This window comes from Athalia rosae, chromosome 2 (genome assembly GCF_917208135.1).
Source record: "Athalia rosae chromosome 2, iyAthRosa1.1, whole genome shotgun sequence".
Classification (NCBI taxonomy): domain Eukaryota; kingdom Metazoa; phylum Arthropoda; class Insecta; order Hymenoptera; family Athaliidae; genus Athalia; species Athalia rosae.
In genome coordinates, this window is record NC_064027.1 from 13,235,004 (window position 1) to 13,247,380 (window position 12,377).

General features: G+C 46.8%; 1 protein-coding gene across 2 annotated transcripts in view; it reads right to left on the reverse strand.

Annotated features, from left to right (window-relative positions):
• Positions 1-12,377, reverse strand: part of LOC105684814 (protein sickie) — a 164,370-nt gene that overhangs the window by 134,072 nt on the left and 17,921 nt on the right. Inside the window, exon 1 of one of the 2 annotated variants that reach the window (XM_048650274.1) lies at positions 2,972-3,724. The exons of the other annotated variant lie outside the window; for it this stretch is intronic. Within the exon in view, the coding sequence (XP_048506231.1) occupies positions 2,972-3,709 (738 nt within the window). The 5' untranslated portion in view covers positions 3,710-3,724. Of the gene's footprint in view, positions 1-2,971; positions 3,725-12,377 lie in introns of those variants that run through there. 2 annotated transcript variants of the gene reach the window in all.

The window sequence follows — 12,377 nt, forward strand, 5'->3', positions numbered from 1 at the left end:
GGTCGTACCGGGAAATAACCTACCCCAAGCCTCGGGGCGAGGAAAATATCTCCACCCGACAATCTTCGCACAAAATTGATCCCAAATTCAATCAGGACGCGGGCAGTGACTCACGGAACTAAGTCGCAAAATTTCGAAACACGCGAAACTCACGCTGTACATATACATACTGGTTGACAAACTGTGATCTCACTCGACGACAACGACGTGGATATGAATTGCGATCTGAATTGGAGAAAAAATTATTCACCAGTCTCCGGTAGAAAATCCTCTTCAAATATTGATCGAGTATTCAAAGGGGTGGTTAAGACTCTTACAGCGGAAAGAAAAGTATTTTTTTCTTCATGTACTTTTTACAAATATTAGTTAATTGTTCTTTTTTTTTTGTTCCAGTATTTACTCGAATAACGTAAATTTTCTGAGAAGCTGCGATTCCACCTGAAAAAATAGCGACAGTTTTCAATATTTGTTTTTCTAAATAGAAAAATTCTCTACCTTGACCCCTATATTATTTCTTTGAAAGAAGCCCCCCTTAGATCGTGAAAAAGGACTGCAAGTGAAACGATCTTTGAGAAAAATGTCTAAGACTTGAGGATTTTAGGATGAGATAAAACTTTCTTTCGATACTGTACGCCCTTAGGGCACGTGATTTTTTCGTATCAGCGGGTCGTACGTACGTGCGTAAGAGAATCGTAAAAGTTACGACAGTGGTGTAGAGCGAAATATGTCGGTAATGAAATTAATAAATATTTCGGGGGTAAGGCTGTATACGGACGGCGTACGGCGAGTCTGCGGAGGAGCAATATGGCAGAAGTCAATTTTTCCGAACGATTGATCGTAAGGGTAGGAATTCGACGCATCACGTCCGGCTAGACTCCACAGAGATGTATAAGAGGAGCGGCTGTTCTCGGTTTCATCGAGCGTGCAGAGAAGATTCCGCGATATTGAAACGTAGGAGTTTCTCTCGCGGAGAAAATGCTGGTAGCTCGTCGTCGCCCTTAAAGTAAACACGAACGCGAAGCGCGCGGACAGGGGATTGATCAAAGTGTTCCGACACCCCCCGGGCACTATATTAGGCCCTGCCGAAAATCACCCTAAGAAATTCATACCGTGCAAGAGCCTCTTACGGATGCATCGAGTGCGGGAGCGAAGAGGGTCCCGCGAACGCCCGCTCGCGACGTCCTGGAAAAACATATCCAACGTCTCAAGAGCCGTTATAAGCGTTCCAACGGATCACCCGTAGAGCCACCTCACAATCGTCCGACTCAGCCGATATTTAAACTCGTATATCGTTGTTCGAGAGTGTGTTATTTTTTCCCCCCGCCCCGTTTTCCTACGTTTAGTCTCAAACTTTAACACTGCAATTCCGTGGTAATTGAGTAACCCGAATCCAGTAGACCGAAACGTTTACTTTTCTCGTTGTACTCGAGTTACTCATTTTTTAACTCGGCATTCGACCTCCAATCAGTTATCGATATCTGATGAGAAAGAAATGATCTCAAGAAATTTCTTTTTTTTTTTTGGTAGGTCTTTGACCTTTTTTTTAGCGCGTCGGAGAGGATGGTTTTCTCCAAGGGAAAATGGCGAGTTGCTATTTCAACGGAACACGCCTGGCTTGAACAAAGTAATGCCGAAGCTAGAAACTTCAACATCGCCACGTCCGCCTCGACGCGAGCGATTTGGTTTTGGTTAGTTTCAGCATCACTCATGCTTTCTGCTTTATTACCTACGTCAGAACGGCGATATGAAAACCGAGACGATTAAACCACGCCGAGAGAGGAACGTCACAGTAGTTCGTGCGATTCCGAGGATTCGTTTATTTATCTTCGCTCGGACCCGTCGTTCCGTTTAATTCCCTCGGCTTCCCAGAGTCGCCGGTGCTCTCTGAAGGTGATTAATTCACGGTGACATGTGCAACGCGGACCGTGAAAAGTGAACTCGCGGTGAATTAGACGCGGCGGAGTAGCGGCGAAAATTTGGCCGATCGAGTTGTGCGAAATTTTTCAATAGTTTAATTAATTTATTAAGCTCCTCGAATTTTCGCGGAAGACCGTTCGTTGGTAATAATTTTCAAGTTTCCGCGTACCGCCGTCCCGAGTATGTCGAGATGAATTTTCGACTCGAGTCGAGTAGTTTCCTCGCCTCGCGAGTGCAGCCACCGGAGAGAATTGCTTCCTCGATGGTAACGCTGCCACCCCAAACGTGCCTCGGGGCGTCGTTTCGAGCTTAGACGATTTTCAGAAAGTGCCTCGATTAAAAAGTAAAATAAAAAAAAAAAATGCCGGTGGCTGCAACCATCCGATGCGAATCAGGTATGGACCTATCTCTGGGAACACGCGGTACGTCGCGGACGAGGTTTTTCCCCAATTTTCATACCGAAACAAAAGCTTATCGCACGATCGTGCGGGTAATCGGACTACGAGCGACGACGTTCGATAAATTTTTTTTTCTCGTCGCCGATGAATCGGCCTTCAGCGAGATGTATGATTTTTGCATAAGTGAATTGAATGGTAATGGGAAGCACGGTGGGTTTCGGAAGGCACGTTCGCGAGCCTGCCCAACGCGATTTACCCTAAGGCTTCCTGCGTGGAAAAGGAAAAGCGGTACAGGGACGAGGGAAGAAGTCATTGTTGTTCTCCCGGAAAGAGAGAAGCCAGAGGCGAACGAGACTCGACGAAGAGCTCTGCCGGTGACAGCTTGCAAATTCAAGAATTCCAATGGTATTAATTGAGTCACTCTAGTGCTGAAATAACTTCAATTACGTTAGCCCCCGGACTCCGGAGGCACTCCGGCACGCATTATTCGCCGCGTCACATCTCGTCCTCGTCACGGTACTCCGCGTACCCGAAAAGGTTTTCTAATTCGTTTTCGCATCCACCAATGACGCGAAACGAACTCGTACTATAAGCTATACGATAGGGTAGAATACGAAAGTACGAACGTTGACAGTAATGAGATGCAATATCGGTACCTCCTTTGTGCTTTTTCCTCTTTGTTGCCACTGATAAAAGTGTTCGGCGTTAAGCGCCCATCCAGGAGCGAAGCTGAATCCTTCGGCGGCGGGTTGAAGGTACGAGTTGGTAACGTTATCAAAGTTACGACAGGGATCGGGCAACTCGGTGTAGACGCCCATTCTGGTCGGCGTGAGTGCCCCACATCCGTCGTATTCATTGCGCAATTCATACTTCGAAAGTAAAAGTTCTTTTTCGAGCGTATACTGCGTTTCAAACTCTAAGAAGGATATGTCGCGCGGGTCATCTTGGTAGTTCGAATTCGTCTTGAATGCAATCCCCATGGCAACCAGATGCGAGTTTGTTTCAAAGTTGGCGAGTCTCTTCGGCGAACGTTTTGGAGAATTTTTCGGCGAAAAATTTCTCTCCTGTTCCTGAAGGCTGCACACCGAAATCCCCGCGTTATCTTCGTTCGGCAAATTGTACCTTCTCGAGGGAGATTTCCTCGGCGAATTTTTCGCCGACTCCGCGTTGAGCGTCTGCGATTTTTTTGGCGAAGAACCGGTACAAAATTTTTGCGCGGATTCGGGGAACTTCGCACTCTGCCCATTGAACTGATTGGAACATTCGAAATTGGGATCCTGTTTTTTCGGAGGGTTGTTCGACGACCTAGGTAGCTTGAACTGGTTCTTGATCTTCGGTCTGGTTCCCGTTTGCTTATAATTATTTGGCACCTTCAGTCCTGAACTTCCTGACATCGTACGCCCATGTTTCAACTCTTGAAACGAACTTCACCCAAAGATACCGAACCGCACATCCGTGTTTGGGATGAAAAATTCACACAAAAGAGAAGAAGATCGATCGATCGACACACTTGACACGCTTCGAAATCGAACGAACGAATAACCCGCTCCACCGAAATCGCCAAATTGTCCGACGCGCTTCCGCAAGGACACGAATACCACGTAGTAGACGGTAAGAGGTTCCCGCGAGGATCCCCCGCAGGGACTGAATGATTCAAGGCGCTCACCATCCGCAGGACGAACAGGCGAACACAAGCCGGCTCGAAGGGCGCGCGCGCGCGTACATTCGTGTTGCACGACTTTGGCATCCGTGTACGACAGCCACCTACGCGAGTATGAGTTTTGGTGGGTGGTTCGCTCTACGCCGATATATTGGGAACACCACGCGCTTCGGTGTTGTTCACAAACGCGAGAGACGGATAGTCACGTACACGGATATACGATAGCGGTGCATCGCGCGATTCGTGTAACACTACGACGATGCCAGAGCGTGAAATTCCATACTTCTGAGGCTAATGGGTCTATTGGCTGGTGCCAATTATTTCACGCTGTTGCTAATCCCCTTCGGAGAACGGAGATGAGCTTTGATCCGTTGTGCCCCCTTGTCAAATTACGGTGTGCCGGTGCGGCATGTTTACCTCGCCGTTTCCGATTCCCAGGCGATCGACGATCCATTAGGTAGACGTAGATCGGATGGAGAGTAGAGGAAATTTCAGGTCGCCGTTACACCGATCCCCGGAGTCCTTTCATCGGTCCATTCACTTGCGTTTACGAGTATCGAGTTTCGGTGTCGCTTTCGAACTTCTTATCCGTCTATTTTCGATCTACGAAACGTTCGTTATCGGTTTCGCGAAGTTCTAATATCCGTTCGAAATAGTCGCAAAAGTTGTCGATGCCACCCGCGTATAATCCTGGGTCGTTGCATCGTAATATTCTTCGTGGTAATCCGACGAAACTCGTTACGATATAACCCTTATTAATAACCAGGAGTTAACTTCCATAACATCTCATTTCCGACGATCGATACGACTCCGGCTAACCGTCTCGGCTCGACGTTTCACTCGATATAAAAATAAAACCCCTAATTGGCTTCGTTTGTAACTCATTGTCGGTATCCGATCCGAGTGTAGATCGGGACGAGTTTCGAGTTCCACTGGGATCCGGCAAGACGACGGTAACGTGTTTATATTCGTTACTAACGAGACCCGCGTCAAGTGGCCGCGTACATTGGTAATCTGTAACGATTTTCACTTCGCGTTACGTAAACGCGATTCGCGAGCTGTCGCTAATCCCGTTTTTTCGCACGCGAAATTTGAAGGTCGGACACCTCGTATAGCGAATCAAAGTTACCGAGTCACCGGAACCACCTCGATGTTCGGATATTGGTTTTTTTCACCGTCAAAATTTGGGAAGAGAAACTGAATTTCATTCGAAAGATCTAAAGCCAACGCGTTCCTCGAACTAAAAATTATGAAAAATTTACAATTTCATCGTAGCTAGTGATGAAGTAAACGAGATCGTCTGAAGCGTCTCGCACTCGAGTCGCGTTACACCCACTCAACTACACTCGCGTCCCGTCAGGTGTGGATTTTTTTGCACTTCACCTTTCCTCTGAAAACACGAAGCTTCGACTACTATCCGCGGGTCGATAGCAATATTCCGGAGTATTGTAAAATAAAAAAAAAAAGAAGTAAAAAAAATCACCCGACGAGTTCAGCCGCGCTATCAAAGCACTGTCTCTCAAAGCGATGTCGTACCCACGAATACACTCGCACGTAGTAAATTCCTGTGCGAAGATACGAGAGGCGGATCGAACGATCCGCGGACGCGGTATTAGGTGCTCGAAATGTACTCTCTTCGGCGGTGAAGCGAAGGGAGCGAACACACGGACGACGGAGAGCCCCATGGCCGAAATATTCGCAGCTCGAATCGGCGGTGCAGAGCAACTCCAAGTCTCTTTCCACCGGCCATGGGGTGAATATTATAAACGCATTTGCACAACCCTGTGTATACCTACGGGGCCAAAGAGCACGACGAAGAGACGAGGGGGGTCGGAAGGGAAGGAGGGAATACGGCGAGGTGGAGGGGATATGCTAGAGCAAAGCGAATGGGTATTGTGGCACTGCGGATTGCCTGGTGTGGCTGGGGGTACGCCACCAAACGCCACCACCTCCGCAGGCCAAATATACATATTTATAGTGAATGCTCAGCGTGCTAGAAGACTTTGCATGCATTCTAAATAAGTTGGTATTTTGACATGGTGCCGGTTATACCGGTACCCGTGGTTATTGGATAGGGGGTGATTAAGGGGGGGCGCGACGCTGGAGGAGGCATAGAGGGGGATACTTTTCCCGGGCGGTGTAAAAGCATAACTACTAACCGACACACCGTACAGTCGGCGACCCATGGAAGTCTCGAGATACCGCCGGGCCATATCCATCATCGTACCGTTGCACGCACACGTCACTCAACCAGTGCCTGTTATATGGGGTTTTAATTCGACCGGCAGATTTGTATCTCCCTTCGTCACGACCACCGACCGAACGACTCGCGAGACGCAGACCAACCGTAGACGAAAGAAACGACCACGGAAATCGTTATAGCGTTGTTAGCCGCCCTGTTTTCGTTTCTCTTTCGACACGAATTTGGCTGCCTAAGATTCAATTCACACAATGCAACTCGACGAACGCTGATCGATCGCAACAAAATCTTGCTCAATCGACATAAATGCTTAGCCTCTGGCCAGGTTGTTCTACCGATACTCCGCAGGAATCAGTTTTGTGGCTCGAATTCCGATTGCTGTAGGCAAAATTTTAGCAGCAACTTTTTATCGAAGAATAACGTATTGTCACCGTTGTGAGATGATCGATCGGAAACGAGGAAGAAAAAAAATACGAGTTCGGTTCGAAATGTCAGCGCGAATCGAAGACGTACCGTTTGCGATATACTCATCACCCCCTTCCCAAGATTAATTCGAAAACCGGAGAAGCCGTGACTCGCGAGTGGAAAACTGTAGCGTTACGACGATTTTGTTGGATCCTTTTTCACGGGGCTGCCGAACGGCTCGGGTCTACGTCAGGCAGGTACACCGTGATAAATCGGATCTGGGGGGGGCGGAGGGAGGCGGGGGAGGGGTATAAAGGGATGCGGCTCCTTAAACGGATGGCCGCATCTATCGATTTGCGGCGGAACTTGTTCCGCGTGACTTATGGGGTTTTGATGGATGGACAGCCGCGGGCCACCTAGCCACAGGCTGCCTCGTCACCGCTATAATTAATAAACTCACACCGTTCCGAGGCAGTCGCGTAACCAGTGATCGTGTGAACACGTTTCTCTGTGTCGGTAGCGGTCCCGCCCCCGCACACAACCGTAAGCCACCCCGTTGCCCGCGAGTCCATCGAGTGAGTCCCTCGCCGTATAGATATATGACTGTGTATATACGTACGTATAGTTGCTTTTCCGTTTCTACGGATTCAATATAATAATGCGCCCTGTCAACCCCGTGGCTGAGCTTTTATGGCAGAGGTTCTCAACGCCGGAACCGTTTCCGTTTCGCGTCGCAAATTAATACGAAGGAGTTCGCCCGAGGTCCATGCGCCACGCGGGGTGACGTCCGTACGCCGATTCTCCTCGTCGAGAGAAGATCTGAAGAACGAGCGGAGACGTGGAGAAAAGTATGGGAAAGGAGAGTCGCATCTGCGGGGAACATCGTTCCGCAGGACTCTATATACTATACGGGAGGGTGGCTTACGGAAAGCGTTATTGCCGTGTCACTGGCTTCGGGATTACCGCCTCATTTTTTCCACATGAAAGTGAACTTATTCCACCAACGTTATGGTATTGAGTTCGGGTTAGGTTGGGAATGCAGATACCGTATATACGCATTAAGGGTGGTTCGAAATTAAAATCAAAAAGAGAAGAATAAAAGATACCGGACAGTTTGATAATTTGAATGGAAACTGCGAAGCGTCGTCGATGATGATTATCGGGCAACTTTCTTTTTTCTCACGAAAACTCCGTGAATAAAGCTTTTGTGTTCGGTTTTTGAAAATTTGAAAAAGCTCTTGTCTCGAATATCATGGCCTGCAGTCCAACTTCTAATACAGACCGTAGAATTTTCGCATTCACGTGTATTCTGCATTTGTAAAGTTTATGCGTTTCTTTTTTTTTTTTTTTCTTTTTGGCACACCCTGTACAAACCTCCCCTTTGTGCATAATGCTTATATATAGCTTCGGGATTTATTCAATTCGCGGTGAACCGCGCCTGCGGCTTTTTTCCGCGATATTTCTCTACCGCGGGCGCGTCAGTCTCGCTCCTGTGATTAATATTACGCGCACGTCGACGATATTATTAAAACAACTATATAACGTTCGATACATACATGCGAACGTATACAGGTATCTATTTGCCATTAAATTACGCACGGGTGTCCCTGTGCTTCGCAGCGTTGATTACAGTCATTATCTTCGTCACCCGCGCGCCGAAGCTCTTGGCTAACGAAAAAGTGATATTTTTCCCATTCGTAATACGCGGCATCCAACCACCCCCTGATGTACAAAATAAACTAGCCTCATTCCGCACGCGTATAATCGTCCAAAACGAAATGGAGAAATATGAAAACGAGCTCCATTTTTTTCAAAAATATACTCGGCTCTGATCCTTTCAATTTTTTACCCCTACATGCAGAGAATGAAATCAAATTAGATAACGACTCCGGGCACACATCATGTCCGCGTGCGTGGAGATCGTACGCCTAGTTTTCGCTGAGGCAATCAGCCGCATTGTGGCGAAGCGAATGAAAATTGGTGGAAAAATTTCATTCGGGCCCCGGGGGTCGTCCGATTTCGGTTCGAACATATTCTTTTGATTATTTTTCGTCTGATTTCTTTTTACCATTTTATTTAATCTCCAAGTTATTACACTCGCATGAATACAGTTACGGTGTTAATTGGAACGGAGAGGATTGGAAGGTACGTCGAAATCGTCACGGGCGAATACGGCAAGAGTCGAAATTATACTTCGGTTGTACAAAAGAAGTAAAATTGAAGAGCGGAGAAAAGAGAGAAAAACGAATTCCATCAAACCGGCCGGTAAAACCCCGTAGAAAAAAAACGGTGGAAATACAAACGAGGGAAAATGGATTCACCTGTTGGGGCGGACTTGTATAAACACCGCGGGGGAAACGCTTTTCAAGGGGAGCCAAGCCGCGCGGAATAAGTGTTGTTTTGTTCAATATGTTTCTATGGGACCCATGGAAGAGGGATGATGTGGCTTACTTGCATCACATTATAACCGTCGCTACGGTTTAATTCGACGAATTGTGTGTCTACGTTACAAGTGAAAACGTGCGGAAATATATCACGAATTTTTTTTCACCCCAAAGAGCAACGGAGAATTCGATGGAAATTCTATCTTCAGAAGTTCTAAATATCATCGCCGATTAACGCTGCAGATTATAGCTTTCTCGTCATCGTCGTGACGCGTGAAAATTTTACGTAACTTTTTTTTCACGTAGGTAATACCGGTACGATCGTAACGGGAAACGAGATAGGCGAGTTGAAATTTCTAGTAGCGCCGGATGAATCGCGTTTATAGCAGTGAATGCGGTAAATCCAGCTATTTAGATAAACAAATGGCAACGGGGCGGCGCGTAATCGCACCTCGTTTAGTTTCTAGATAGACTCCGACTATTATTACACCTATACAGGTGCTATGGTACGCGTAGTCTGCACGATTTGTCGGACCGCAATCGTAACAATAACGATGATCGTTTTTCGGTAACCGCGATGTGCGTATAACTAACAAATTTACGTATCAGGGTATTGACTTCTACAACAAAAAAATATCATCGTCTTCTTGGAAATCGATGTGCAAAAAGATATCGAAAATCGGGAGTACACTGGGACGCGGTAAAAAGGATCATTTTCATGAATTGTCTTCCAGATTTCAAGTTATGAAATTTTTTCACTATAACTCGAATCAATCAACGGATATCGATCACGATGTTCCAACCTCATTGATCCGAAGATTTTTTGCATCGATCATTTCTCATCTGCGTGCAAATCGTTTAATCGATCTGCAGAGGTTCGACTGCAGACAGGGGTTAAAATCTGAGCGAGTCAGGTTTGAGAATAGAAAGAAAAAAAACCAGAGAGAAAAAAAGGAAACTAGAAAAAAAGCAAATGCAAAAGTGACAAAGATTTTTGTTGAGCTAACCGCTTTTGAAGCGGGCGTGAAAACATACGGCGAGGCACAAAGTATCGCGAGTTCAAAGCAATTTGCACAGTCGAGGCGAGATATAGTGTACGCGAGTAGAGTTTACTATTTTTTTCATTTTATTTTATTTTATTTTTTTTTTTTTATCAATTTTGCTTCTCCGTTCGTCGTCGCCTGCGGATGTTATATCACCGCTTGTCGGCAGAGAGGATGGCAAAAGCACAAAGTTGAGTGGTATCTTGGTTTTTGTTTTTAGCATTTTTTTTTTTTTTTTCTTTTTTTAACCGCGCGCGAATTTTTTTGCGCCATACTCGGGACTCTCCTCACGTCTATGTTTCGCTTCACCGTTATATGTACGTTACACGCGCCGCGACGCAAATCGCAGTTCGGAGTAGTCGCGTACCTACATATGAGAGAAAACAGAAAAAGTATCAAGAGATGAACAGGATTCCAGGAACTGAGAGGCGGTCCGTAAGTCTCCTAATCAACACCGTCCGCACTGACGTTCACTTTTCTAACCGCAGTAAATCCCACGCTCCCTCCGTACAGATATACGCTACGTAGATTACTTTTTGGCCTTTTTATTTTTCTTCAAGTTCGTCCGATTCGACGAACGCGAAGATAATGACCAATGAACGGTTCAATGTCACCTGAGAACCGCTAATTTCAGATTACAACCACTTATCACACCTGACATCACCGATTTAGGCTGTGTTCCGAAATTCAAATCTACGGATGAGCCGATTTGACCAATAAGGGATGAATCTGGCAGGCCCAAGATTTTCGATGTGGCGCCATCTAACGAAAAAATCTTAAAGTGAGCAGCCCGAAGGGGTAGTTTCCTGGAATACCTATCACGGTCTCTGGCGGTCGCAATCTCGAGGATGTCCTTTGAAAGGGCCGTGGGATACGGGGTGCGAAATACGGGGTATATTTTCGGCGCAACTCAGGGGCGCATTTCGTAATACGTGCGCCACGGGGGTAGGGGTAGTTGAATGGATCGACGTACGTAGGTCGGAGTACAAAACGCGTAGTGCTTACGTAGGCAAGACTCACCCCGCTACGTACGGACTCGCGCATGCCTACACACCGTGGATGCGTCACACGGCCCTAGAGTATAGCAATTTCAGACACACCACGTGGAAACTCCCATCCCCCTCAAGGATCCCCCGAATGTGACTCAGAAGATTTATAGCCTCTGTTTCAACAGTGGACGTACCAATCTGCGGGATTCTGAACCGTGCGCTAAATCGAATCCCGCTACGCGTACGTGTCCCATTGTCGTATGCGGTATTAAACGAACGTATACATACCCCGTGTACGCGCGTTTCTCGATGAATAACCACCATCTGCACGACGCATTCGCATACGAGCGTCGTCGAAATTTGCAAGCTTTCGCGAGCGATCGAAATCTCTTGATCGTGCTGGGTATAATTTACGTTATTTCAATTTTCGGTTCTTGAGTTGAATTGAGATTTGTTATCACTTATGATCAGGACGATCGATTCGTCCATGGGAGGATCTTAAGACTCCTCGATCAGATGAGAAATCAAAAGATTGGCCTGATGTACCATGATTATTGCCGACAATGAGTTCCCTACACCGTTCTATACTACTTGATTATCACGATGTGCTTCGGAATGTTCACCCCTTGATTTGAATATGTAATCCGAGTGGGCGTGCGGAAGCCTTGAAATAATGTCGGTGCAGGACGCACATTAACAGAGAGATCCGTTTATTCAGGAAATGATGACACGGGGCTTAGTGGACGTGGTACAGGTACACGGCGGTGCGTTAGTCATAATTAAGCCGATAATTACGCGATCCGCCGTTCTGTAATTATCCTGGAGTCGATTGACGACACGCACGCAATCTAATTGGCCTGTAGCAACGATAGATTTCACTTATAGAGAAATCCGGCAACTATACGGGGCGTCGATATTTGTACGAACTAAAAAATTTTCATTCAACATTCGAGAATACCTCGAATGAAAATCGAACCTGAAATAAGATCGACGAATCAGAGCGGAGTCTCTTTCTATTTTACCTGCGCTTGTCGCCTCTCGCAAGAGCAATTGTGAAGTTTTTCCAGCTGGTCGTGAATCAGATATGCCGCCGAGTACTGTTGACTTTCGGGAGAGAGCGGTGAGTCCGGCGATCCCAGACCGGAACTCGCGCTGTCGCTCGTCTTGATGGCACTTCCGGTTTTAGCGGAAGCATCGGAGAGTCTCGGCGTGTCCTGATTGCACGGCGAGAGCGGAGATAGCGGAGATCCGATGCCCGAACTTTCCGAGCTTGAATTAACCAATTTTCTGACGAGAACGAAGCTCTGCGAAGTCGATCTTTTCACTTGGAGCTTCGGTATTCCGGATTTCTTCGCGCTGATCTTGTCGTTCGTGGGCGATC